General features: G+C 42.6%; 2 protein-coding genes across 4 annotated transcripts; one reads left to right on the forward strand and one right to left on the reverse strand.

Annotated features, from left to right (window-relative positions):
• Positions 1 to 307: 307 nt before the first annotated feature.
• On the reverse strand, positions 308 to 17,539 carry LOC134285145 (thioredoxin reductase 1, mitochondrial-like). 3 transcript variants are annotated; one of them, XM_062845318.1, is made up of 3 exons: positions 17,167 to 17,539; positions 2,360 to 2,580; positions 308 to 1,927 (listed from the first exon to the last, which is right to left on the reverse strand). In XM_062845318.1, exons 1-3 carry the CDS (start codon positions 17,180 to 17,182, stop codon positions 671 to 673), a joined length of 1,494 nt encoding a protein of 497 aa, XP_062701302.1. In that variant the 5' UTR covers positions 17,183 to 17,539; the 3' UTR covers positions 308 to 670. The 3 variants fall into 3 exon arrangements, with proteins under 3 accessions (XP_062701302.1, XP_062701303.1, XP_062701300.1); XM_062845319.1 differs by lacking the exon at positions 17,167 to 17,539 and adding an exon at positions 7,683 to 8,033; XM_062845316.1 differs by lacking the exon at positions 17,167 to 17,539 and adding an exon at positions 2,779 to 2,966.
• On the forward strand, positions 15,537 to 27,354 carry LOC134285146 (C-signal). The gene is made up of 4 exons (XM_062845320.1): positions 15,537 to 16,078; positions 25,827 to 25,878; positions 25,967 to 26,157; positions 26,873 to 27,354. The coding sequence occupies exons 1-4, from the start codon at positions 15,953 to 15,955 to the stop codon at positions 27,245 to 27,247; spliced, it is 744 nt and encodes a 247-aa protein (XP_062701304.1). The 5' UTR covers positions 15,537 to 15,952; the 3' UTR covers positions 27,248 to 27,354.

Consider the following 27,354-nt stretch of genomic DNA (forward strand, 5'->3'; position numbering starts at 1 on the left):
TTCCGAACGGAATCCCGAGAGGATTCCGAACGGAATCCTGAGAGGATTCCGAACGGAATCCTGAGAGGATTCCGAACGGAATCCTGAGAGGATTTCAAACGGAATCCTGAGAGGATTCCGAACGGAATCCTGAGAGGATTCTGAACGGAATCCTGGGGGATTCTGAACGGAATCCTGAGAGGATTCTGAACGGAAACCTGCAAGGATTGTGAACGGAATCACTCCCAGGTAATATTACTATTCAAATATCGACTAGCAGGCAACTACTGCAGGAGAATGTTTCTTTCCGAATGAATCATCACTAAGCTAAACATTCTACTAACATTGTGATTTTATTGATCAGAGACGTGTTCTTTGTGACACAAAAAAAGTACACAAAATGATATAACCGTGCAACTCAAAGCTCTTTAAATTTTCAATGAACTTTGCTTGCTTACCTGTTTTTGAATGTTGTTCATTGCAGTCCTACAATTTAGCTTCGTTATTCTAAACTATCAGTTTGCTGGGTTTAGTGGTACGGTTCCATCGACAGAGAACGCAACGTAACGGTCCCAATTTGATTGAGACCCGTTGTCTGCCGCCGCCGCCTTAAGGAAATTAATTAATACAACAATACACACGAGCATCGAAAGGCAAAAATGTTGTTTTTCGTTCTGTTCGATTGGTGGTCTTAACTGCAGCACGTGGCCGGAGTGGGGTCCAGCCCGGAGCTCTTGGTGATCAGCAGACGGGTGAATTCTTCCGCCACGGTGGGGTGAATTCCGACGGTGTTTTTCAGAATCTTCATGGTGAGGCCGGATTTCAGTGCGGCCGCGAAGCCCTGGATGACTTCTCCGGCCACGGGTCCAAGGAAGTGCAGTCCCAGGACCTTCTGGTCGCCTTCCAGTAGGGCCACTGCCTTAAGATAGCAATACCGCACGCTTTTCTGGGGGACGAAGAATTCCGTCGGTTTGTAGTACGCGTGGTAAACTTCGATGTTGTCCTTGCCGAATTTGGCCTCTGCGTCCTCCTCGCTCATGCCGACACAGCCGTACTCCAGTGGAGAGAAAACCGTCGTGGCGACGTCCGTGTAATCCATGATATCGTTTTGGTTGTTGAAGAGTCGCCGGGCTAGCAGGCGACCGGCATGGATGGCCACAGGAGTCAATTCTGGCCGTTTGTATAGCACATCACCAACGGCGAAAATGTTCGGCACGTTAGTCGCCTCGAAACTGTCCACATCGAGCTTGTCGGACTTGCCTCCCTCGGCAGTCACAACACCGGCCTGATCCAGCTTTAGGTCGTCAGTGCACGCGGTACGACCGATGGCAAACAGAACCGTATCGTACACATCGGATCCCTCGGTTCCATCGTCGGATCGGTACTTCACCAAAAGACGACCATCAGCTTGCTTCTCCACAGATTGTGGCTGAGTTTTGTGCAGGAATTTGACTCCCTTCTCAACCATCGCATCGCCGACCATGGTGGCCATCTGCTGATCGAATCCTCGTAGCAGAATCGACCGAACCATGACGGTAGCGTCGTAGCCGAATCCTTTCAGAAACCCGGCACACTCCAGTCCGATGTATCCAGCACCGACGACCAGCGTCTTGCCGGGTTCGTTTGGCAAACTGAAGATATCGTCGCTCGTAATTCCGTATTCCATCGCTCCGGGAATGTTCGGATACCGGGGTCGTCCTCCCACGGCGATAACCACATTCTTGGCGCTCAGGACCTTCTCGGTTTGGTTCTTCATGACCGCAACCACGTTGTGGGCATCCTTGAAGTAACCCAGACCGTTAACATACTCGACCTTCTTGTCGCGAAGGTCCACCCGGGTCACCCAGTTAACGGACTTGATGTGATTCTGCACCGACTCGGTCAGCGTTGCCCAGTCGTGTTTGACCGATTCCGGTTCGGCAAACTTCCAACCGTATGGTTGGGCATCCTGTAATGCGAAAGAAATGGCGGGATTAGACAACACGCATATAGATTAAGAATACCTGAATGAAACTTTTTCCAAGTGAAAGAACCGGAAGTGATAACTGACGGAACCTCGGAAGGAGTTCAGGAGAAAATTATTGAAGACAATCGAGAGAAATGCCTGAACAAACCCCGGGTAGAATTGCAGAAAAAAAAATCTTTGAAGGAACCCTCAAGAATATTCCTGGATATAATCACAAAATAAATACTTGGACGAATACTAATTTCATCCTACTTTTTAACCCTCCTAAGATGTTAAGCTAGGCGCACCACGAGGACGTAGTGCACATTCAGCGAGCCTGTCTGAGTCATATATATTGACAACTAGGGATAAGACAAGGCTGCAAACTTTAGAATACAAGAAAAATAGCGAACTGAATACAGTGAATATACTTACATGGATGGCTTCACCCAACAGGGACGCCTGGTGCATCAACTTTTTCGGGATGCAGCCCACGTTGACGCAGGTACCTCCCAAGCCCCACTTTGTGCCGCGAGGCGATGGCTTTACAAAGTCCAGCACCGCAACCTTGGCGCCGAATTGTACGGCTTCCTTGGCGCAGGCCAAACCGCCGGATCCACCACCGATCACGACCAGGTCATAGTCGAAGTTTTCCTCTGAAATAAGAAAAGGGAGAAAGAAAAAACAGATGATTAGTGATGGTGCCAAAAAAATTCACATCACATCAAATTATCAAGAACAACTAGTTTGTGTCCAAATTTAGAGTGTCAATCGTTACCAAATAATAATCGTAATCTAAAAATACCAGACATGATAAGAGTATTGAGAAAAGACATAAAACCAGCGATAACTACCTATTGATGTGCTCGGTGACAGCGGATCTATCAGTGGGCACACATTTGTGGACAATGAAATCAGTAGCTGCTGAAGCATGAAAATCCGTACGCCAGGAGATACTGATGTTGACGTTTTGCTGGACATGGGCCCACGTTTCAACCATCCGCTAGTCCTTGATTCGCAGTGGTTCTTCGACAGATTGTTTACAATCGTACACTCCATAAATTCTTCACGTCCGATTGACGTGAAAAATCACGTAACCTCCCAATTTTGTTGTTTACAACCAATTCACATGACTCATGTGAACTTTACTTAGAGTCATGTGACTTTGACGTTGAATTCAGGTCAAAGTTACATGATTTTCCGGTCTGAAAAAAAAATAACGAGTGACTCTTCAAAGTGAGTGGACAAGATGGCGTCAACGAGAGCGTTTGTCAGTCAGCAAGTAAACAACAGAGTTTTTATCTATCAGCTAAACATAAAAGGGTAAGTTATAAATCGATCCAATTGAATGATAACTATTTTTTCATCTTGTTTGGTTTGTATTTTTTAGGAAATTTATAGTAATAACCCAGGATGATAATTTCGGCTGCGGTTTCAATAATGGTTTGGCATCGTCGCAGAAGTTTTGTTTATTATGACGAGCGCATCAAATTGAATTTAATTATTTATTTATTTAAATACATAAAACGAAATGTAAAACAGTCTCTCCTTTAATGCTTTTCATTTTCCCGGAACATAATCTTTAATTTTGGAATGGAGCGAGAAGCCCAACAGCTTCCGCAGGTTCCACATGAAAATCCGGTAGCATCTACATGAAGTTCAGGTGAACCTAAATCACTCAGCAGTGAGTACCTCCACCTGTGAATCACGTTAATGTTACATGGATAGTGTGGTGGACGAGAACTACATATGTTTTCATGTAAATCTGACGTGAAGAATTTTTGGAGTGTATTACTGTTATTGAAAAAACGAGTATTCGATATACATATCGAATTTTGAAAAACGTGTGGGTTAATTCAAAATTGTTGACAAGGAAACAAGTTATTGCGACTAAATGTACACTCCCGATCAAAAGTTGGGGGCAATCCCCTCAAAAACATGTCATTTTTTTAGGCAAATATCTCCGCCAATTTGCGTCCAATTTCAAAAGCCTAGATCTCATCCATATAATAAGTCAAAGAAAGTTTGAAAATGGTTTAATTGAAACTTTTTCAAAAATGTTCGTATGTAAACTTAAGCTAAAGTTGACTAATTTTCTAAAAAATGAATATAAACTTACGGCAGTGTCGCTGGAAATTGGGTCGACCAAATTTTAAGATGAGAACGGTAATATAATCTATTTTCTATTAGCTTTCAACTGCTTGTCATCTAGCTAAAAATCTAGAAAAAAAGTTATTTAGTAAATTAATTCTTGATTTCATCGACCAAAAGTTTGGGGTCACCCCTCAAAATGATGTATCGGCCAAAAGTTCCTTAGTAACTTTTTTCCTTGATTTTTTAGCCAAGTTCTGCAAAAAGCAGTTGAAAGCTAATAGCAAATAGATTATATTACCGCTCGCATCATAAAATTTGGTCGACCCTATTTCCAGCGACACTGCCGCAAGTTTATATTTATTATTTGGAAAACTTGGCAACTTTGGGCTAATTTTACATACAAATATTGTTGTGAAAGTTTCACATAAATCAAGTTAAAAGTATAAGTTACCTTAACTTAAATTTATTATCTTTTGAATGAGACCTAGTGTTTTGAAATCGGACGCAAATTGACTGATATATGGGCCTAAAACCCTAAGGCGACTAGAACAACCGGATGTCGCCTGAGCAGAGTCTCGAGGCCGCGTTGCCAGACGTGAGCGAGCTCGATGAGGCCCCTCTAGAGGACTGCTGGAGTACAGTGAAAACAGCCATTAACGACGCAGCCGAGAACACCATCGGGTACGTGGAACGGAATCGACGGAACGAATGGTTCGACGAATAGAGCAGAACGGTTTTGGAGGAGAATAACGCAGCGCGGGCGGTAATGCTGCAGCAAGGGACCCAACAGAACGTGGAACATCACAAGCAGAAGCGGAAACAACAGACCCGCCTCTTCGAGAGAAAAAGCGCCACCTGGAAGAGGCAGAGTGCGAAGAAATGGAAATGCTGTGCCGTTCCCAAGAAACACAGAAGCTCAATGCATCCCGCAACGGCTTCGTGCCGCATATCAGTCCCATCTTTGCTAGATTTCCTATGCAAATGGGACAGATATGCGATTCGCGGCAGTGCAGCGGAGGACAGAAATGAACCAACTCCCACGCCGAGGGAAGTTAAGTATGCCATTCATCAACTCTAAACAAACAAAGCAGCTGGTAAGGATGGTATCGCAGCTGAACTCATCAAGATGGGCCCATAAAAGTTGGCCACCTGTCTGCATCGGCTGATAGTCAGGATCTAGGAAACCGAACAGCTACCGAAGGAGTGGAAGGAAGGGGTAATCTGCCCCATTCACAAGAAAGGCGACCATTTGGAATGTGAGTACTTCAGGGCGACCACTATTTTGAATGCTGCCTACAAAGTGCTATCCCATCCCTAAAACAAATGAGTTCGTGGGAAGTTATCAAGCTACACCGTACGGCAAATCCTTCAGAAATGTCGTGAATACCAGGTCCCAACGCATCACCTGTTCATCGACTTCAAAGTGGCATACGACAGTATCAACCGCGCGTAAGGGGTTCGGGTGAACTATCCAGTTCATTCGAATCTCGCCGGGGACTGCGACAAGGTGATGGACTCTCATGTCTACTATTCAACATCGATCTGGAAGGTGTGATGCGACGAGCCGGGCTCAACAGTCGGGGAACAATTTTCACAAAATCCGGACAATTTGTGTGCTTTGCGGACGACATGGACATTATTGCCAGAACATTTGGAACGGTGGCAGAGCTGTGCACCCGCCTGAAACGCGAAGCAGCAAAGGTCGGACTGGTGCTGAATGCCTCAAAAACAAAGTACATGCTGGTAGGCGGAACCGACCACGACCGGATCCGTCTGGGTAGTAATGTTACGATAGACGGGGATACTTTCGAGGTGGTGGAGGAATTCGTATACCTCGGATCCTTACTGACGGCTGACAACAACGTGAGCCGTGAAATTCGGAGGCGCATCATCAGCGGAAGTCGGGCCTACTACGGGCTCCAGAAGAAACTGCGGTCGAAAAAGATTCACCCACGCACCAAATGCACCATGTACAAAACGCTAATAAGACCGGTAATCCTCTACGGGCACGAGACATGGACCATGCTCGAGGAGGACCTGCAAGCACTCGGAGTTTTCGAGCGACGCGTGCTAAGGACGATCTTCGGCGGTGTGCAGGAGAACGGTGTGTGGCGGAGAAGGATGAACCACGAGCTCGTTGCACTTTACGGCGAACCCAGCATCCAGAAGGTGGCCACAGCCGGAAGGATACGGTGGGCAGAGCATGTTGCAAGAATGCCGGACAACAACCCTGCAAAGCTGGTGTTTACAACTGATCCGGTTGGCACAAGAAGGCGTGAAGCGCAAAGAGCACGATGGGCGGACCAGGTGGAGCGTGACCTGGCGAGCATTGAGCGCGACCGAGGATGAAGAGCGGCAGCCACAAACCGAGTATCCACTTATCCGCGAGTGGTAATGGCGGAGGCGGGCACAAAAAACCGATTCGAATTTTGACGTTTCTTGGGGATCGCAAACGGTTGGCGCCACCAAACGGTGGGTGAAGGGGTGAGGAGTATAGACACTATAGATTCCATAGACTCGCGGAGACATGGTTGAGCAATAGGATTACCGTGAATTTAGAGTGTACCGTGCGAAAATGACGTCACGCAATCCATTGTCGCTATTGAAATCGTGACGTCATGCTCGTTTGGCTACACGAACTGACAGTTCGTTTGGCTACAGTTGTCTTCGCCTTCGCGAGTCTATGGAATCTATAGTGTCTATAGTGAGGAGGAGAGTGAAACTATTTTGACATTCCCCCAAGAAACGCCAAAATCCAAACCGGTTGGATATGCCCGCCGCCGCCATTACCGCTCGCGGATAAGTGGATATGTATGTATGTATGATTTCAGTGAAAAATTAACTAAATACTTAACGTCAAAGGAAAAGTATTCTAAAGAAGGATAATACATTAATTTTTCTAGATATAATATACAGACAAGGATGAATTGCTGGAAGCAACCATTGCCGGAATCTAGATTGCGAGAATTACAGAAATCTGACGACTGTGCCAGAAAATGAATTAGATTGATTTCTTACGACACACATAGTCTACAAAAACCAATGATTTTCTTTCGGAGATTCTATTAAATTTGACTACAAAATTGAACTAAATGTTTCTAAAAAAATTTCCGGTTGACGTCTTTTTGCAAATTCTACAAAATACAGCTTTCAGAACAACCATGAAACTCCAGCAATTATTTCAGAAATCTTGCCATGATTCAGTGTTTTTTCGAACCTAAGGCTCTACAAGTTCCATACAAAATTAAAATTCTACCTAAAATTTTATTCAAAAATTGATCTCGGGGTTACACATAACAGAAATTACTTCAAGAGTTTAACCAAGAAATTTAGAAGAGTATCTTCTCAGTTCTAGCACTTTAAGCAAGAATTTACTATTTTTACTCAATCACAATAAATTCCATAACTTTAATATGAAAATGTTCATTTTGTTCTGATAATGATGAGCTCCATGTTTAAATATTTAATTAAATGCAAAATCCGCACCACCTGTAACAGCCCTGCCATTAGCATTCTGATCATCCCTACCACACCAAAACACATCACTGTAGTAAACATTGCGTAAACGTACACACGCAGCGTGCCGGCACGGTTGCCACCCGCCGGTAACGGTATTTGTAGCAACTAACCAGTCACATCCCAACCTACCACTACTACTACTTACTCGCCAGCAACATAGTGTGCGTACTCAGCAGCCTCGTGTAGCGTACGCTAATGAGGTTTCCAACACGTCGCGCGACTAAAAGTGACATTTCGTGCAACACCCGATGGTATCTTCCAATCTCTTATGAAACTTTCCACCTTATTCTTCTAATCGATCCTTATAATTTCGCCTTATTTCAATCGTTCAAACAGTTTATTTCTATACATAACGAAGAGCTACCACCAACTGCAGTAAATAAGCAAATGTAACCACTTCCACCGCTACGACTAAACCATTTAAATGGGGAACTTTCTCCAGCACAAAATAACACTTTCCGTCACTGCGGACGCGAGCTCGACGCAAACCCGAGCAAACACACCGACCGAATGATGAAATAAACATCAGTGAGGAAGCAAGAACATCAGCGAGACAGGCGAGAAATGTTATTTTCAACAGTGTGAGTGAAACTGGCGAAGTCACCGTGATGCATCACATTCCTCCCATTCAGGGTTGCCACTATTTTTTCGAACTTATCTGGCAAGTCAGTAATAAAAAATCTGGCAAAATCTGGCGCTAGTCGCAACTTTGAAAATCTTAAATATTTATTTTTTTTTACTGAGTTCACAATTTGAATAATAAACAATGTTGTTTTTCAATAATTAAACGTTCACTTTATTAGTCCTCTCGAAAACATTTGATGACAGCATGGGATGTTGTCAAAAACAATTCCATGTGAAGTATGATAAAACATACGTATATGTAAGTTACAAAAAATTCAAAAAAAAGCGTTAGTATTGTGTTCAACGTACAAGATGTTCAAAGTTATTGAGAAAGAATTGTGCTAACTTGACCATTACCGCATTGAATATTCAAAACAAAAATGATATTGTCGATTCTCCTCTTCACCTACTCAGTTATTTCTTAGTCAATGAATGAAAATTCGATCGGGATTATCCAATCCAAAACCCAAAAACACTACATAGTAATCAAATTGAACAAAAGCTGCGTAACAAATCTTGAAATGTATATTGAACAAGTATTCATTGAGCCTTATTCAGCTGAAAAACAGGTATCAGGCAACCGATTTTGATATTTTGAATGTGCAAGAAAGCTAACGACAAAGAAGCATGGTGAATTTCAACGCACCTGCTCTAGATTTTGGCGCAATGATTGTGATGAAAAATGCATAGGTAAATAAGGTAAATTTCGTTGATCAATAATCTGTTTTGAAAATAAAAATCTGGCAAAATCGGTGGTTTCTCTTTTTGTCTTTTTGCCTCCTGAAAATCTGGCAGTGCCAGATAAATCTGGCATAATGGCAACCCTGCTCCCATTACTCACTCACGAATCATGAATGGGAGAGATGAGCTAGGATTAGGGATTCCGTGAATTGGTATTTAAATTCTATATTGATAAAAGCTAGGTCGTACGGTGCAGCTGACAACATCCACCGACCGTGAAGTTCCATTTCGCACGCTAATCCCAAAGGTGCGATTTTTTACGGTTTGTTCAAGGTCAAATGGGTACTAAAATTAGGTTTCCATTAGCATAGACAATAATAATATAGGATGCTGCAGCGACAACATAGCTTACTGACACTATTTGGTCGGAGTAGAGTACTATTGTTGTGCTGAGTACGATTCGTTCGAACTTCCTCCTATAGACAAGACAAGACTGTACGTTTGTATCTGCTTACAAGCCCTTGGAACAGATACAAGAAAACAATCAAAATGTATATTAAGCGTGACTTGCACTTTCTAAATCTAAAGCTCTTGAACCGGTTTTACAAAATAACGAGGGCCAATGGTTTTGTAACGTATACAATATGCCTATACAGCATATCAGTCCCATCTTTGCTGGATTTCCTATGCAAATGGGACAGATATGCGATTCACGGCAGTATAGGTATTACGTTTTACTATGCAATAGATCATTCACTTCAGGTTAAATAGGGATGGATATTCATATATTTTTTCTTATACTAACAATTGAACGACCTGTAACAATAATCATCTACATAGTTCCCTTACTTTGTCTCTCAACTATCCTTCTGACGAATATGCCGGCTTATTTTAATTTTGAATATTTGCGAAACCTTTGTCAAGTTTTCTACACAAGATGGCGATTTCTTGGTTAAATGTAGCACGGATTTCTTACGAGATTTTTGATAGATTTCTGGCAAAAAACAAGATTGCTGATGTCTGTTAAGATTTTATTGAATTTCGAAGGAAATTTGTCACAAATATTGCCTAAAATGCTCTGAAAATTCCACCAGGAATCCTCCAAGAGCCTTTCATCTTTTCTGGGATCTTGGAAGTACAGGTCGGACTCGATTATTCAGAGACTCGATTATCCGGAATTTTAGACTCGATTATCCGGAGTATTTTTATTGCGATATTTTTTTATTTCAATGATAAAATTTGACATGAATAAGTATTATAACATTGCGCTGAAATGATTTTGGAAGCCTCCGATTCCGTTTTCCTCCTAATTTGTCGGCTTTTGACACGATTATGTTAGCCTCTTACGATTTTTCACTCTGGTAAGCTAAGGTTTCGAAGGAGAACGTTGGCATCAGGGGGGGGAAGATGTACACGAGCGTTCGCGTATGAGTGAGAATTTTTTCGTTAGCAACGGAACAAGTTTACCCGAAGAGACCCGAAGTTGAGCCGAAATTTCTTATAGCAAACCGAGTCGGCTGCTGGTGAGTTTTCTTAAAATCTTGAAACATCACAGAAAAGTAGCAAACACCATCGATATTTGCTACCAGATCGCATCAGAGGGATGCTTGCTAGTAATTACCCTACAAATTCCTAATTTATTTGCACATTTGAAGAAATTTTCTGTTTTATGGTGCAAAAAGTTTCCATAATAAATTCCAATCGTGAACCAAAAGAACAGAAAAAGAATAAGAAACTCAGAAAGTTCACCAAAAAACGGGAAAATTCACCAGCAGCCGGCCACGTACACGACCATACTATCTTCATACCCGTTTACTTATATATATCCTGCGTTGGCATGAGTCTAGAAAGGCCTAAAAGCTATCACACACGATTTGGACGTTCGATTTCAATTATTCTCCTTCTTAAACCTCCTAGTATCAGTGAGTAGTATCGGTGTTCGAAAGTAACGCGTTCCATCTAGTCTGTTGGTTGGCCTACACGGAATGTAATACCGTATCCCTTCGCAACGATACCGTGAAACGATTGTGGGTTTCATCGTCTTGATCATCGTCGATTCATCATCGCGATAGCTGTGGACAGGAGTGCTGCTGGATTTAGTAAGTATTTGGTCTAGTCCTACCACAAGAAGAACACCACACAATCGTGCTGCCAATTGGAAGATTGTACTGACGCCCACATTTGGTGGCTCCAGAGAGGAGGAGCTACTGCCATCAACAAATTCCTTTAAAATGCCTTTAAGAAATCTCATGGAGTTTTCCTAGGTAATCTTAGGGATTTAAGCAGTAGTTAATTTGGGATCAGCCATGTAGGAGTGCTAGAATACCTCCCGAAGGCGACATCCATTTATTACGTAACACTAAATTTCGGGTCTGATCCTCCTGGACGTAGAAAAGGCATACGACTCGGTATGGCATGACGCTATTCTACACAAAATGCACCTCGGGAACTTTCCCATGCTCCTTTTGAAAATGATCCAGAACTTTCTCAAGGACAGATCTTTCCAAGTATCGGCTGATGGCTGTACTTCGGAGCGAACATCCGTGCCTTTTGGTGTACCGCAAGGCTCTGTTTTGAGCCCTGTCCTGTACAATATTTTTTCTGCCGACATTGTTCAAGTAGACGGAGTGAAGTATTACTTTTTTGCTGACGATACCGGATTCCTTGTGTCACATCGTGATGCCAATGTTGTGGTTGAGAAATTACAGCAAGCCCAGGATTCTCTTGAAGAGTACCATAGGAAATGGAAGGTGAAAACTAATCCTATCAAGTCACAGGCCATTTTCTTCACGCGTCGGCGGAGCCCAAGATACCTACCACAGGCTCAAGTTTCTTGCGGCGGAGTTGATATACCGTGGACACCAACCGTTGGTTACCTCGGTATGACCCTGGACCAGAAGCTGAACTTCGGTTGCCATGTGGCAAACAGCATTCGAAAATGTGACCTTCTCACAAAATCGCTCTACCCGCTTGTCAAGAGGCGCTCTCGGCTACATCCCACTATCAAGGTGCTCCTATACAAAACCGTTTTTAGGCCGACGGTGGCGTATGGGTTCCCCGCATGGTTCGAATGCGCGCAAAGTCACCGAAACAAAGTTAAAATCAAGCAGAACCGTATACTGAAAATGATGCTGGACCTGAGCCCGTTCCACCCGACCGACGAGGTGCACAGGCTTACTGGTGTTGAACGAATCGACGACTGGCTCCAGAGACTAGTTCCCAAATTCCTGCTAAGCTGCTCGACCTCTATAAATCCTCTTTTACAAGAGTTGACCGCATAGTTTTTGTAGTACTGTGATATTAGTTTTTAAGTTTCCTTTTCTATCCCGTTTTTCTGTAGTTATTTCGAAGGTTTTTGTTTGTATTTTCCTTCCATGTTCATTTGTAGTTGGTTCGTTATAAATACTAAATGTAGTCTTGTTTATATAATCGATGTAAGGAATTCCGTATCACGATGAAGAACTTTGTGTACAAAAATGTATTGGATAAATCTACGAAATAAACAATAAGTAACGCTAAATTTGACCTCATCCATCTGTAACGGAGTTAAGGAGTTTCACCGAGAACTTTTTTTTAAGATTCCTTCAGGAATTTATTCTTTGATTTTTATAATTCCTTTCTAGAGATGAACCAGCCAAGAACTGTGCTGAAAATCTCTTTAATAAAGATAATTAATTAATTCCTTTCTATATAGGTAATCTTTAGCGATTTTCTGGTAGTTTTCTGAGATTCCCGTCTAAGATTTCTTTGAGCATATTCTTTAGATTTCTCTCTAGGATTCTCGCTTTCTCCTGGATATTTTTTAGAAAGTGATCTACGGGATTGAAGGCCGTTCACACTAAAATCCGGACAAACAAAAATATTCTAGAAAAACAACAGTATGTTTTTGATCTATATTGTTCAATTGATATTTATAGACAAATGTGGTACTCTACACAACGGCACACAGATTTATATGGATTTGATTCCATAAGCTGCTGCGCGCACTTTCTTATTTACACCTTTCGTTTTCGTGAACTTGTCGATTATATTCTAAGCAGCATGTCACTCAGAACGAAATAAATTATTGAATCGTTGACACATCTCCACTGCTTTTTTAAGGTCGTCCTTCACCATAGACGGTTTGGTGGATAACAATCTTTGGGGATATAAACAACGTAATCGTACCAAATGATTGTATCTTTAACGTAATGGCAGCTGGCCAAATCTGACCAGAGCAAGTCCACATGTTTTTTTTTGGTCAGAAAACGTAAGAAACGCATGAATTTGAAAAAATCTCAGCGTACATGTTGTTACAAAAATTTTTTTTGGGTAAATTTCTGTGTAAAAATCCTGTCCTGTGAGATATTCGAGCTTTTTGAGGCAGCATGTTTCATCATTCATTACAACTCGACGGAATTTTGTGAGAACTTGTTAATAAAGAATACGAATTTTTCAAGCCTTTGTGCAAAATAGATTTTCTGCGTGCTAACTTAGATTGCGCCAAAGTTTCTTCTGGGGCTTTTGCCGAAGATCTTTACATTCCTCCATTTTTTTCCCGAAAATTCTTAAGCAGTTCCTCCAATCATTCTCCAGGAATTCCTTTGGGTTTCAGTGGTACCAGTAATTCCTCCATGAGTCTCTGCTTAGATTCTTCCAGGAATTCTTTCACTTACTGCTAAAGGAGTTTCTTCTGGGATACCTTAAAGAAATCTCATGGGATTTTTCAATGTGATCTCTTGGAATGGGGCACGTTCGGTGTAGTACTAGATTTGTAGTAATGAGCTGAATTTTTGTATGGTGAGAAGGTCAATTCTCCGTTTCTGCAAAGAAATGGTACAAAAAGCGTGGGTATTATGATTCCTTGCCTAATTTGATGCTGTTTGAGCAAAACATTGGATAACTATGTTGTTTATGTTACAAGAAATGGAGAAAACAACAACACTATTGCCCAACGTTTTGCTCAAACAGCATCAAATTGGGCAAGGAATCATAATACCCACGCTTTTTGCACCATTTCATTGCAGAAACGGAGAACTGACCTTCTCACCATACTAAAATTCAGCTCATTACTACAAATCTAGTACTTCACCGATCTGTCCTATTTCTCCACAACCACTTTTAGATTTTTCAGGGGTTCATCTGTGATTCTCCGAAAAACTATTTGTAATTAGCACAGGTAATTTCGACATCTCGTACGATTTGTATCGATCTCTTGGAACTCGATGGGAACTTTTTATTGATATATCTAAAGGAATTCCTGACTCATCAGATTTCTCCAGGTTCTTGTGTCATTTTGTCAGGAGTCTATTTCTGTTGGAATTAACCCAGATTAGCATTGATAAGACACTACACACCGTCTTCAACTAAAGGTTTTACGATGCACAGACTGGACGATCACTAACATGAGACAATGAACAACACAGAACATCCAATGGTCCAGAGGAGGATTTCCCGTTTGACGAAAAGTTTTCACCGAATGGAACGAGAATCTAACTTCGAGGGTTATGATACGGCCAGACGACTGACGTCCCAAACCACACTGCCACGAAGCCCATAGATTAGTATTGCGGCTGCGAGCCCCACAAATTTATAGGTGGTACAGTCCTAGACCGATGTTATGAGGGTTGACTCCTTCCCGTCCGAACCAAAGCACAAAGATTTGAAACTAATCTCTCACTCTTAGACAAGACTGACGCAATCCTCCAATGGTCGAGTGCTATCCTGGCCACGTTCTTGCGACTGCTGAAGGATGGGAAAGCATGGTTAGCTGGACAATCCTTTGGCACTAACCCAGATGCCTCTTTTTTAATTTCTCATGGTGGTTTTGTAAGAAAATCGAAAAATCCTTTATTCTCTTACTCAGTTTAGGCTTAAAGTGGGACAACTCATTGGCAATGGGTTGTCTCACTTTAAACGGAAATTGAGTAAGAAAACAAAGGATTTTTCGACTTCTGAGTAGGGTCAACTCAGCCACTGAGTAGAAATTTTTCTCGGTGTAGCATGGATTCTACCAAAAAATATTCGGAATTCTCTGACGAACTCCTCCTAACGCTTACCAAAAAGATCCTTTCGAAACTCACCCAGAGATTCCTTCTGATCTGCTTTCAAAATTCCTCCACAATATTCTCTGATGACTCCATATCTTTCTTTTGCGAATCTACCAAAGGTTCCTTCACGGAAATCCTCCAGGAACTCTTAGAAATCCGCAAGGAGTTTTTTTCAGAAAATCAAGCTGAAGTTTCTTTTGGTGCTCCCAGGAGTGTTTTAGGATTCATCTAGGAATTTCGTATGAAAAACATAAGGACTTTTTAGGTATTCGTCAGAAGCAACTCCTGGGATTTCTACAATAGTTCCTACATTGTATCTTTCAGGAGTTTCATTTGGAAATTCTTTATTCTTTCTGAGGCAACCGGAAATTTTCCTGGAAACTAAATTAGAAATTTTACGATGTATTCTGGCTCAAAGTTCTACATACTAAGAATTTCGCTAGATATTGTTCAAAAGACTAAACCATGAATTCTTTTAGAGCTTCCATAAGAAATTCATCTTAGGATTATTTTTGTAATTTTTATTACACCATTGAAAATGAGGCTCTTATCCACTGGGATATAATGGAAGAATAACACAGCGAATGCTAGATTGCTAACACTATGTACTGCATATGTTATGTACATTTACAATACGCGAGACACCTATGGATGTAGTGAACAGCTATCTGCGAGCAGACCGTGTATCGCCTGAGCATACAGCCATTCCTTGGCAACGAACAAAACGTCAATCAATAGAGTTAAGTGTTGTACACTTGAGAAGTTAAAGAACATCACATCTATTCGTGATTAGCACGACATATCTTCTGTGATCCATATTCACTGAAGACTTATTGCATTTATAGATTCCAGTAGTGGACAAATCAATCGGGTTTCATCTGAACTATTTAGATCGGTGTGAGTTTAGTTACGTCATTTCACAAACGCCTCTTTCGTAGTTTTTTTTTATTCCGTGCGACGGCGGTGTGTATTCGCAAATAAAAATACTAAATCGTCATTAACTCGCGGTGGGTTGCCTAGCGTCCGCAATATCCACCACAAAACGAAGAACATTCGCGATTTTTTTAGTGAGTGCTGAAACATGAATTCGATCCTAGTTACCGGCTGCAACCGAGGTCTCGGCCTTGGACTGATCAAAAGCTTCTTGAACCTATCGTCCCCTCCGAGGCACATAATCGCCACATGCCGCAACATTCAGCAAGCCGAGGTAAGATGTCTTATTACGATTTTCGCGAACCAAGACCGGGCACCGGAATGCGATACATTTTTCCAAGTGAAATAAGACCCTATGCGGGAAAAGTAGCTGAATCACGATTCCCGCAATTGTCTGAAACAACGTGTGGAATCGTCGAGAAGTAGGCTCTGAACGTGGGACACATGACATGCGGTTGAATCAGCCTCCTGTCACCGCAATACTGCCCCACAGGAAAATAACGAGCCAACATATCTGGTTCCCACTTCCAGCCGCCTCGTTGAACACAATAGCGGCGGCTCGGTAGCTTGGTTCCCCATGACAGCGCAAAGTTTGTAAACAAACATAATTCCAGCAGCAAAAATCAAAAACGGCGAAACTTTTTTTCACTACCAATTTTTTTTCACTTGAAAAGGTCGTTAGTTTAAGCAAAAAAAGATTTTTAATTTCGCAATTATTTATTTAAAAATGAAGTCGTAATAGTACCAGCTCGTCTTCGTCACGGGAGTAAAGCAGCCTCCTGTCACCGCAATACTGCCCCACAGGAAAATAACGAGCCAACATATCTGGTTCCCACTTCCAGCCGCCTCGTTGAACACAATAGCGGCGGCTCGGTAGCTTGGTTCCCCATGACAGCGCAAAGTTTGTAAACAAACATAATTCCAGCAGCAAAAATCAAAAACGGCGAAACTTTTTTTCACTACCAATTTTTTTTCACTTGAAAAGGTCGTTAGTTTAAGCAAAAAAAGATTTTTAATTTCGCAATTATTTATTTAAAAATGAAGTCGTAATAGTACCAGCTCGTCTTCGTCACGGGAGTAAAGTTTTCATAAAATTTATAATTGTTATTGATATGATTCAGCCACAGTCAATAATCGTTCCTGGATTTTGATGCTGACCTCAAAAACATGGCCGCGTGACAGGAGGCTGGAGTAAAGTTTTCATAAAATTTATAATTGTTATTGATATGATTCAGCCACAGTCAATAATCGTTCCTGGATTTTGATGCTGACCTCAAAAACATGGCCGCGTGACAGGAGGCTGGGTTGAATGTCCACTTATAATAGTGAAACGGAGATAATTGCACATGAGTCAACACTTACGATTGATGGGCGCCATGTTTTAATCCTTCCGTCGGTTTTTGTATGTCTTCTTCTCTTCTGTGAAGTAATTCCGTCTGTTTGTAGCAGCTGCCGCACAGTTTTACTGGTGCCTCAAAAATTCAACGAGTTATCACAAACTTTATCACTAAACTTCACACGAAAAACCTCGAGTGCAGAATCTCGGATTTTCACCACGCCAACTGGGTTGTTGTAAATACCACCGTGTATTGATCGCAGTGAGGCTTCGTCGTACACTAAACTGCGGTCCGGCTTTCGGTGACGTCTGCTCAACAGTAGTTTCTTTGCACGGGTATCGCTTCACGCAACAGAGAGACGACAAAACGTGCGGTGTCTCTCGCTTCGAACAGTGTGCTACACAATTTGGTTGAGAAGTAAATACCTTTGGTTTTATATATCCAATACAGTTACCCGGGGTTCGTATCTTTCGACGGCACGCACACATCCACATAATTTCATTCAACTTCCCGCCCGGTATGCGATCTACAGGATTGATAATGCTACCAACACATGCTCAACAATGTATTCCCTTTAAGTAGCGTCGTAGCGAGTTCCAGCAGGTTCTACGCTACACGACACTTTATGATGAGATGTATTGCCCATTGCACGGTGACGTCATCAAGAAATCGCTCTCTTTCTCTCCTACGGGAAATTAGAAAACAACAGGACCAACACCTGTCAAATTTGACAGGTACTGGACCTGTTGTTTTCAAACTCTCTGAAGGAGCAAAAGAGATAGAATTTCGCCGTGAGGTGGTCTATTTCACAATGATGTGTCACGCTACGCGCTAGGGTGGTTCCAGATCATGAAGGCCCTTTTTTATAGAACGAGAAAATCTGCTGATCAGATACCCAAGAGGTGGTTCCTCGGGTTATGTGGGGATCGACCCACTAAAAACTCATTCTCTCTCTTCCTTCGCGTTCCACCAGCTACTGCCTTAAGTTGTTCACTCTCCCCTAGAGGCTGGGGTCCTGGTTAGTACTTAGACTACCCGTTGAACTCATGCTCCCGGATGGAGAAAGGGGGATAACTCATTTAGCTGTTGTTCGGCTCGCCATTTTCTCTGTAGTTCCAAGTACGATTCGAGAAACCGTGGAAGTAACGGAATCTCACTAGTCCTCCCCCGTACAATGTTGTCAGTCGTGATATCTCTACCGCATGCCTCCTGCATACTCACCCTTTGCTCCACGAAACTTGGACATTAAAAGAGCACATGCTCCGCGGTCTCGTTGCAGTCTGCACACTCCGGACATGCGGGGAAGCCTGCATGTCCGGATCTGTGCAGATACCACTCATGGCCTGAGAGAAATTGAGTCAAGTGAAAATTCACCTCGTCATGGGGCCTGCTCGTCCACGCATGGTATGAGCCTGTGTGTCCATCTACCCTTGCCACCTCAGCATGGACGATGTTCTGGCGATTCGCCTCGCGCCTCTTATGCTGCGTCGCTCAAAGCATCGCTTCATTGAGCGCTTAGAGCTGATCGTGCATCCGCCTGTGGTGACCACTGTCTGTTGTTCAGACTTGCGGTTGTTTACCACCACCACCTCCGTTTTGTGGTGCGCGAGTGCCAAAAGTTTCGACCTCATCCAGTCCTCCACTACGCCAATTGCGTGCGTTGCTGTCAGTCCCACTTCCTCTATCAACTTGCCGTATACCACGAGGGCAATAGATATAATCGGCGAAGCCGACCAGCTTTACGCCCGGTAGAAGTTTAAGCCTCAACTCAATACGCCATCATACGCAGCGTTCCATAGTACCGGGCCCAGGATGAAGCCCTGAGGTGATGTTGTAGCTCCTCTCGCCTTCCTCGGTGTCATAGATTAGCACCTTGTTCTGGAACTCACTCTCCAGTATCCGACATAGGCTAACCGGGACTCTTAGGAGGTGTATGGTGCACTCGATGGCGGCCCAGCTGACGCTGTTGAACGCATTCTTTACGTCCAGCGTGAAAACCGTGCTATATCGGATTCTCGTTCGCTTTTTCTGGAGCGCTATCACGGCCGTTTTGGTTACAGCCCTAACAGTGTCCACCGTCGATCAACCCTACCGGAAGCCGAACCAGTTATCCAAAAGGGCAGAGTCATCGGGTGTCTCGGTATAGACCATGAGCCACGACAGAATGATCTGTTCCATTCCAACAGTTTGGGAACGTTCAAAAATTACGTCCAAGGTTTGGGGGGGGGGGGGGGGGTTCTAGAAAAGTGTGACAGTACGTGTATTAGGTATATATAAATAGCGTGACAGAGGGGGGGGGTCTAGAAATCCCAAAAAATGATGGACGTAATATTTGAATCTTCCCTTTCCTGGCGGTGTCCAGAAGGCAGATAGGTCTGTATGCCGACGGGTCGCCAGGTGGCTTCCCAGGTTTGAGCAGTCTTTTACCTTTTCCACCTCTCCGAAAATTCGCCTCTGTATAGATACATCTGCACACCTCGCTCACACTCTGTACCACAAGCGTGCTTTTTTTCGTGGTGCGAGTATTGGTCGTGCAGTTGAAAATCGGAATTTTTGACACGCGAAAATCGATTTTTCTCCTAAACCGTGTGTCGGGCACAGTGAGCTGGATAGAGGGCCAGGTCCGCTGTCCAGCGCACTACGTCCGACGTTAGTTTTCACGTATGGATTTTGAGAAAATTCGATTGTCGGGTGTGGGGAAACTTCGGGTTTCAACCACGACGACAATACACAATACACGATGCGACAGCTCCCGGATTAAGCCACTTCGCTATTGCGATGAGCTCTTCGTAAATTACCAGGGCGACCTCGCTTTGGCCGGTTCGACCATAGAGGACGGGAGCCCATGGTCTTGTATCGTGGCACCACGATCTTCTGCAGCATCTCGGAGGAGCGTTCTGGCGGAGCTGACGCGCCCTTCGTTTTGGCCATGACTACTCTGTAGGCATCGTCCCAAGGGGTCGTATTGGCTGCCTGGCAGAGATTTTCGAAACACGCTCGCTTGCGCTCCTTAATCTCTTTGTTCAGTGCCCGTTGAGTCGCCCTGTATGCCTCACTTCGCTCTATTCTACTCTCATCGGTGCGAGCTCCTTGCATCCTCCTTCTAGCTCTTAGGTAGGATGCGCGGAGTTCTGCGATTTCTGGACACCACCAGTATACCGGTTTGCGTCCATTTCTGGGTAGGCATCGCCTTGGCATTGCGGCGTCACATGCACGGCTTAGGGTTCCGACTAGATCATCGCTGGATAGATCATCGATGTTACCACAAAAAAACAGACGTATCAATTTGAACAAAGTGCGATTAAAATCATCGTCACAAAAGCATAAGCGCCCAATTACGCTGTGCTTCGCAAACTCATTGAGTAGATGGCGGTAGTGAGCAAATGTCAAACATGAGCAAAAACGGTGGGAGCGCCATGAGGGAGAGATTTGCGAACTACAGAACATTTGAATAGTCCGTTAAAAAGGAAAACGATGGGAAGTGGGTAGGTGAGACGTCTGTTTGTCTGTGATGTTACCCTCCATAAGCAATCGCTCCACAAATGCCGGCTTATCGAAGCGCGAGGTCAGTCATCCCCGATGGCGGTCGATGACCTTCGGCTGTGGCCGTTTTTCTACGTGTTCCACCCTGTATCAGATTAGGTAGAGCACTTAAACCTAGATTGAGTTTAAATAAGGGCGACCTGCTAACTGGCTATAGCTCAGTATCGAGTTCAACAGGAATTGCTCAAGAAACTTCTTGACCGATTCCTGGCAGAAACTTTCTACAGTGACTGGCATTTGAACTGTCATTGCTTCACACTGACTGCGATCAAAGAAAAAAACGGTTTCTTGAGCAATTCTGGCAAGGAATTTTCCATGCATCAAGATAGGCTGAGAAATTCCTTCTGCTCTGCAAACAGCCCTTATAATATCAGAAATATTTATTTCCTTCTTTTTAACATAGGCTATTCTTTCTAGTTTTACCATTCAGATATTAGTTGGCATTGAAACTGTCATTATTTTATCAGATAAACAGTGGCATTATCACTTGAGTTCATCATTCACTTTCGGCCGAACGGCATTCGGCCAAATGGCGTTCGGCCAAATGGCATTCGGTCTGGAAACTGGAAGGATTTCCTCACTTTTTGGTTTTTGATTTTTTATTAAATAACGAAGCAATATTTTCAAAATCGGTTTTCGTGCACATATAGAGTATGGATCAAGGTTTCTTCTGATTTTTTTTTGTAGTGGAAAATGTTTTTCGTTTTTGCAGAAACCATGTTTGAACAAAATTTCACAAAAAAATGGTTTCTGCAAAAATGGAAAACATTTTCCACCTCAAAATAATTCAGAAGATACCTTGATCCATACTCTACATGTGCACGAAAACCGATTTTGAAAACATTGCTTCGTTATTTAATAAAAAATCAAAAACCGAAAAAATGAGAAAATGCTTTCAGTTTCGCCTTAAGATCTACAAGCGTGATTAAGGACAAGGTATTTGGAGTACACAGCTCATAGATTCTCGTGCACAAATCTAGAGAACCATCAAACGGATTTGGCTGAAAATGCATATCATTATGTTACAGTTTTAGCCAGATACGTTTGTCGATTCTCTAGATTTGTGCTCGAGAAAATTGAAGCTATGTACTCCAAATGCCTTGTTCTTAATGGGTTGTTGTCTTTTGTTACCACATCGTTGCTGCGATGCAACATCCTACAGGTCCATGGAAACTGTTCTGTAGACCATCTAAGAACTCTCACGAATACAGTCCTTCAGTTCACGGTGGACCTAGAACATCTTTGGAAATTTGGACCTGTAGGATGTTGTACCGTATCAGTAAGGTAACAACAATCGATTGATTACGCTTGTAGATCTTAAGGCCTTTATTCATGTAAGTTCTTGGGGGGAAGGGGGGTTGGTAAACTATAGAACATCTTTGAAAATTAGTTCGCTGCGAAACAATGTTCCGTGGACCTGTAGGACGTTGTACCGTATTAGTAATATAACAACAATCCAACAAATTACAGTCATCCGCACCGACGCCCAGTGGCTGCTGCGTCGTAGATTTGTTTTTGTTTTCATTATCGTCTCGACAACCCATGTGCCACTCTCTGAAGTTCAAGCAACGAAAAATTCACTACCTCGCTGTCTGCTGAATTTCAACCACCCACTGATATTCAAAGTCAGCTTATTCATCTTCAATTCTAGACGAACATTTGAAAAGGGCTTCAAGCTATCTGTTAAGGGTGTTGATGTGCGTTAGTGGATGCAGATGGGCCCTACAGAGACAGAAACATGTTTGTTTACAAAAAGCAGATAGGCCCTTTTTAAATGTTCGTCTAGAATTGATATTTTTTGGTTTAGGCACGATTTAAAAGCAAAAAGTGCTGCTGGTGCATACCATTCACCTAAGGCAAGCATATTACATAAAATTAGAACAAAATATCGACAATTGCGTGCCTTAAATAGTCTAATATCACAAAAATTCATTTCCAATTTAAAAAAATCAAATTCATATTCACCGAGCCCGCGCTGAAGATCAAAACTGAACTTCAGCTACAGCTGATTACACTACGAGGCGTCGCTCTCATTGTCTTACTTTCTCTTTGTCATGTTTATTCTCGGCGTCATTCTGGTGGGTGACTGCGTTCGTATATTTGTGTTAGTTTTCGCACTGATTGAACTTCATTGGGCTGAATTTTGCAAGCACTGGCTAGTAGATCTTAAGGTATTGACTCGCGGACCTGTAGAATGCTGCACTGTAGAATGCTGCACGTAACAACAATCTTTTGATTGCCCTTGTAGATCTTAGGGCGTTCACCTGTGGATGTTCTTGGAGGACCTACTACAACTTTGAAAATTAGTTCTTTACAGGGCAATGCTCCATGGACCTGTAGGATATTGCACTGTATAAGGAAGGTAGCAACAATCCATCGATTACGCTAGTAGATCTTAAGGTATTGACTCGCGAATCTGTAGTTATGTGCCAACAATCTATTGATTACCCTTGTAGATCTTAGGGCCTTCACTCGCGGATCTTCTTGGAGGACCTAGTACAACTTTGGAAATTAGTTCTTTAGAGAACAATGCTCCATGTACCTGTATGATGTTGCACCGCATCAGTATTGTAACAAGAATACATCGATTACGTTTGTAGATCTTAAAATCTTCACTCACGGAAGTTCTTGGCAGGACCCAGAACATCTTTTGAAATTAGTTCGTTACAGAACAATGCTCGATGGACCTGTAGGATGTTGCTCCGTATCAGTAATGTAACAACAATCCATTGATTACGTTTGTACATCTTAAGACCTATTCTCGTGGAAGTTCTTGGAGGACCTAGCATATCTTTGGAAATTAGTTATTTACAGAGCTATGCACCATGGACCTGTAAGATATTGCTACGTATCAGTATTGTAACAACAATTGATCAATTACAATTTTAGATCTTGAGGCGTTTACTCGCGGAAGTTCTTGAAGGACCTAGAACATCTTTGAAAATTAGTTCTCTACACCACCATGCTGTTGGATGTTGCACTGCATCAATCCATTGATAACGCATGTAGATTATAAGGAGGAGCGAGAACATCTTTAAAAATTTGTTCTCTGCAGAACTATGCCTTATGGACCTGTAGGATGTTACACCGTATCATTTATGTAACAACAACCTATTTCTTACGCTTGGAGTCTTAAGTCCTATATTCGTCTTCAGACCTATATTAGCGAGAGTTTATGAACGACCATCAACATTTTTGGACAAAACTACTCTACTGAACCATGTTTCATAGACCTAAAGAATGTTGCGCATCAGCTCAGCAGGATAACAAAAACACATCGATAACGTATGTAGATATGCTGAAACTTTCCTGGAACATCCGTGAGCCTTATGTTCCATCCAAACAAAGTCTTATGTTCTCTTCGTGACAGTCTCATTGAGCCTTCGCTTCGTCCTCTAAACAGTCCTAAACATCCTCTGAAACTCTCCATAAAGTCACTATACAGTACTTCCTCCAAACTCTACACCTTCAACCATCCCTCGCTCCCCTCCCTACTAGCATCTTTCAACGTTGCATTCATTGTTCCCATATGAATTTTATTGGAATAGATATGATCAACTGCGTGCAGTTAAACGATAACGTATAATCACAATTGGCGCTAGAAGATATCCCGTTATATACGACGTCACCACTTTATCATGAAGCTCCGTCATGGTTATAGAGAGGGATCCACATGTACACTAGTATGGGACAAACATCAAATTCTCGCTCCAGTCGACTTTTTTGATTCCATTTAGGTCCCATATGAACTGTACAAAATTTCAGCGCAATCGGTGAAACTATAATTTAGCGCAAGCGGTTCAAAGTTTGCATAGGATTTACTAAGGGAAAAGTTACACTTTCAGATAAAAAATCCCAGAGGTCGCACCTTGTCTCCTTAATTCAAATCGATCAACGTTTCTTGTGGAAAAATCATTTATGAAACTTTCCTTCGAAGACCGCAAATCGATCAGAAGCTTGTGAAAAAAGTTATTAATTTATTACCGATTAGTGATCAAACGAAAGGCTTTTTGTTTTCTTTTATTAGCAGCACTGTAGCTGCGGCCTTGGCTGCTGCTGTTTCTGGGGGTGTTGATGCCTCCCGCCACCCCATGCAACAACGGCAGCAGCAGTGCTGCTGATAAAACAAAACAAAAAGCCGTTCGTTAGATCACTAATCGGTAATAAATCAATAACTTTTCCCACAAGCTTCCAATCGTTTTGCGGTCTTCGAAGGAAAGTTTCATAGGGGCCATCCATTAAGTACGTCACGCTCCAAGGGGGGAGGGGGGGTTGTGAAAGTGTGACAAGCAATGTATTAAGTATTGGAAAAACTCGTACGAAGGGGGGAGGGGGGTCAAAAATTCCCAATTTTAGCGTGACGTACTTAATGGATGCTCCCATAAATGATTTTTCTACAAGAAACGTTGATCGATTTGAATTAAGGTGTCATAATGCATCACGAAACTTTCAAACGAATCATTGACTTTTTGCTTTTTAATGATTGTTTGCCTCGCGTTTTTGAAGTGATAAAAAATTGTCAATTCTGCAGCAACGCAGCAGAAAAAGTATCATCGTAATCACTGCGAATGAGCAAATAGAGTGATACTTTTTCATACGAATATTCGCTTTGGTTGCAGAGAATCATCAATTTGAAATTTCGAGCCGCATATCCAACATGGCTGCCGATGCTGATGATGCCGTAAGAAGCCTTAAGGAGACAAAGGGTGACCTCTGGGATTTTTTGTTTGAAAGTATAACTTTTCCCATAGTAAATCCTATGCAAACTTTGAACCGCTTGCGCTAAATTATAGTTTCACCGATTGCATTGAAATTTTGTACAGATCATATGGGACCTAAATGGCATCTAAAAAGTCGACTGGAGCGAGATTTTATTTTTTCCATACAAGCGTGTCCCATACTAATGTACACGGTGACTTTCACTTTTCACAGTACAGGCAGCGGAGAGTGATTTTTATCAATGACGTCACTCTTAACATCTGTTTAATAAATTCACCAACCTGGTTGTGCAGTATGACGTGTACTGGGCGGAACACGTGCTCTGGATGTGCAGCATAGGAACGGCATTTTAAACACACTTGTTTACAACTATTCTCTAATTTTTAAAAATATTGAGATTCTCACTTCACTCTATCCCAACAGGAGCTCAACTCGCTGGGAAAGCAACACAGCAACTTACACATTCTGCAAATCGGTAAGGCTTAAAATGCATTCCGCGGCATTTGGCTTGGGTAGCCAGCCAGTCAGTCATCCTAACACGCTCGATTATCGCCCCTCTTTAGATTTGAAAGATGTCGACAAGTATGACCAGTTTGTCCAGGAAGTGGAAGCCATCGTACGAGATAACGGACTGAACGTGTTGTTCAATAATGCCGGCGTATCGCCCAAATCAACGCGTCTCAACTTTGTCAAGAGCGAAGATCTGATCGATACCTTCGTGACGAACACCGTTGCGCCGATAATGCTGACAAAGGTAAGTGTGCACAGATTGACTGGCGGCGGCTATAATCAGGTCAGTTGGAAGTTTTACCACAGATAGATAGACGTAGCCGTGTATTTCGATTTGAGACCGTTTGTCAAAAACGTAAGATGTGGATTCCACATGGTACCACGTGGCACTAAATAAACCACGGGACTCGAATAAACCAGGCCTGTACCTTTCTTTTTTGTTTGTATCGGTTCATGTTCTGCCGGGTTCCATGCTGCAGCAGGAATACCTGATCTGCGGGGACAAGAATGGCAACTTTTAACATGATAGCATATTTTGTTATTCTTTTGTTCTTGGTTTGTTATTCACCGCCTTTAATCTCTATAGAGCTATAGATAGCATCACCATCAATGTCGCTGTTGAAGTATCAACCTACAAACTATACACAGAAATTTAATTCATTTGGGCTTTGAACATATGTATTTCAAATTTAGTGAATTTGGAGTCTTTTTGTACGTTTTGAGTACCATTTTTGCTGGCGCCTGTTGGCGTCTGTTGCCGCGACAGTTAGCAACACAGATATAATGGATTACAGCTATCAATTCGAGTGCAAACCGGAATTTATGACATACGAAAATTGATTTGTTTCCTTATCATGCCTTAGACTAGTACATAGCGAAACAATAAAACAGAATTTGAATTAGCTAAAATATACATTTAGGGGTACCAAATTTTCAACCTTTTTCTTCCAAATCCACAGGCCTTCGTTCCGCTGCTGAAGAAGGCAGCCGAGGCGAACCCGTCGGCCCCCATGGGCCCTCTCAAGGCGTGTGTCGTTAACATGAGTTCCATATTGGGATCCATTGCTGCCAACACGGACGGAGGGCTGTATGCGTACAGGACTTCCAAGGCGGCACTCAATGCCGCAACCAAGTCGATGAGCCTCGACCTGAAGCCGAACCAGATAATGGCCGTGGCTTTGCACCCCGGATGGGTCCGTACCGATATGGGCGGTTCGAAGGCTCCGCTTTCGGTGGACGAGAGTTGTGATGGGATGGTGCAGACGGTGATGCAGCTGAGCGAGAAGCATAACGGAGGATTTCTGCAGTATGATGGTAAGGAGCTGCCATGGTGAGTGCTGTCCAATTTGGATTTTGTTGATGTAACTAATATTGTTAGAGATTAAATGTAATTCAAGAATATGTCATGAGTTGATTTAAAAATATACACAAAAATAACATG

This window comes from Aedes albopictus, chromosome 1 (genome assembly GCF_035046485.1).
Source record: "Aedes albopictus strain Foshan chromosome 1, AalbF5, whole genome shotgun sequence".
Lineage (NCBI taxonomy): Eukaryota > Metazoa > Arthropoda > Insecta > Diptera > Culicidae > Aedes > Aedes albopictus.

What these genes read in the sequence shown, in the direction of transcription:
- LOC134285146 (XM_062845320.1), top strand. Translation starts at nt 15,953, where the DNA reads ATGAATTCGATCCTAGTTACCGGCTGCAACCGAGGTCTCGGCCTTGGA. An exon ending in GCAACATTCAGCAAGCCGAG is followed by an intron (nt 16,079 to 25,826) that starts GTAAGATGTCTT and finishes CTATCCCAACAG; the next exon opens with GAGCTCAACTCGCTGGGAAA. An exon ending in CGCCGATAATGCTGACAAAG is followed by an intron (nt 26,158 to 26,872) that starts GTAAGTGTGCAC and finishes CCAAATCCACAG; the next exon opens with GCCTTCGTTCCGCTGCTGAA.
- LOC134285145 (XM_062845316.1), bottom strand. Translation starts at nt 2,905, where the DNA reads ATGTCCAGCAAAACGTCAACATCAGTATCTCCTGGCGTACGGATTTTC. An exon ending in GTCACCGAGCACATCAATAG is followed by an intron (nt 2,581 to 2,778) that starts GTAGTTATCGCT and finishes TTCTTATTTCAG; the next exon opens with AGGAAAACTTCGACTATGAC. An exon ending in TGTTGGGTGAAGCCATCCAT is followed by an intron (nt 1,928 to 2,359) that starts GTAAGTATATTC and finishes TTCGCATTACAG; the next exon opens with GATGCCCAACCATACGGTTG.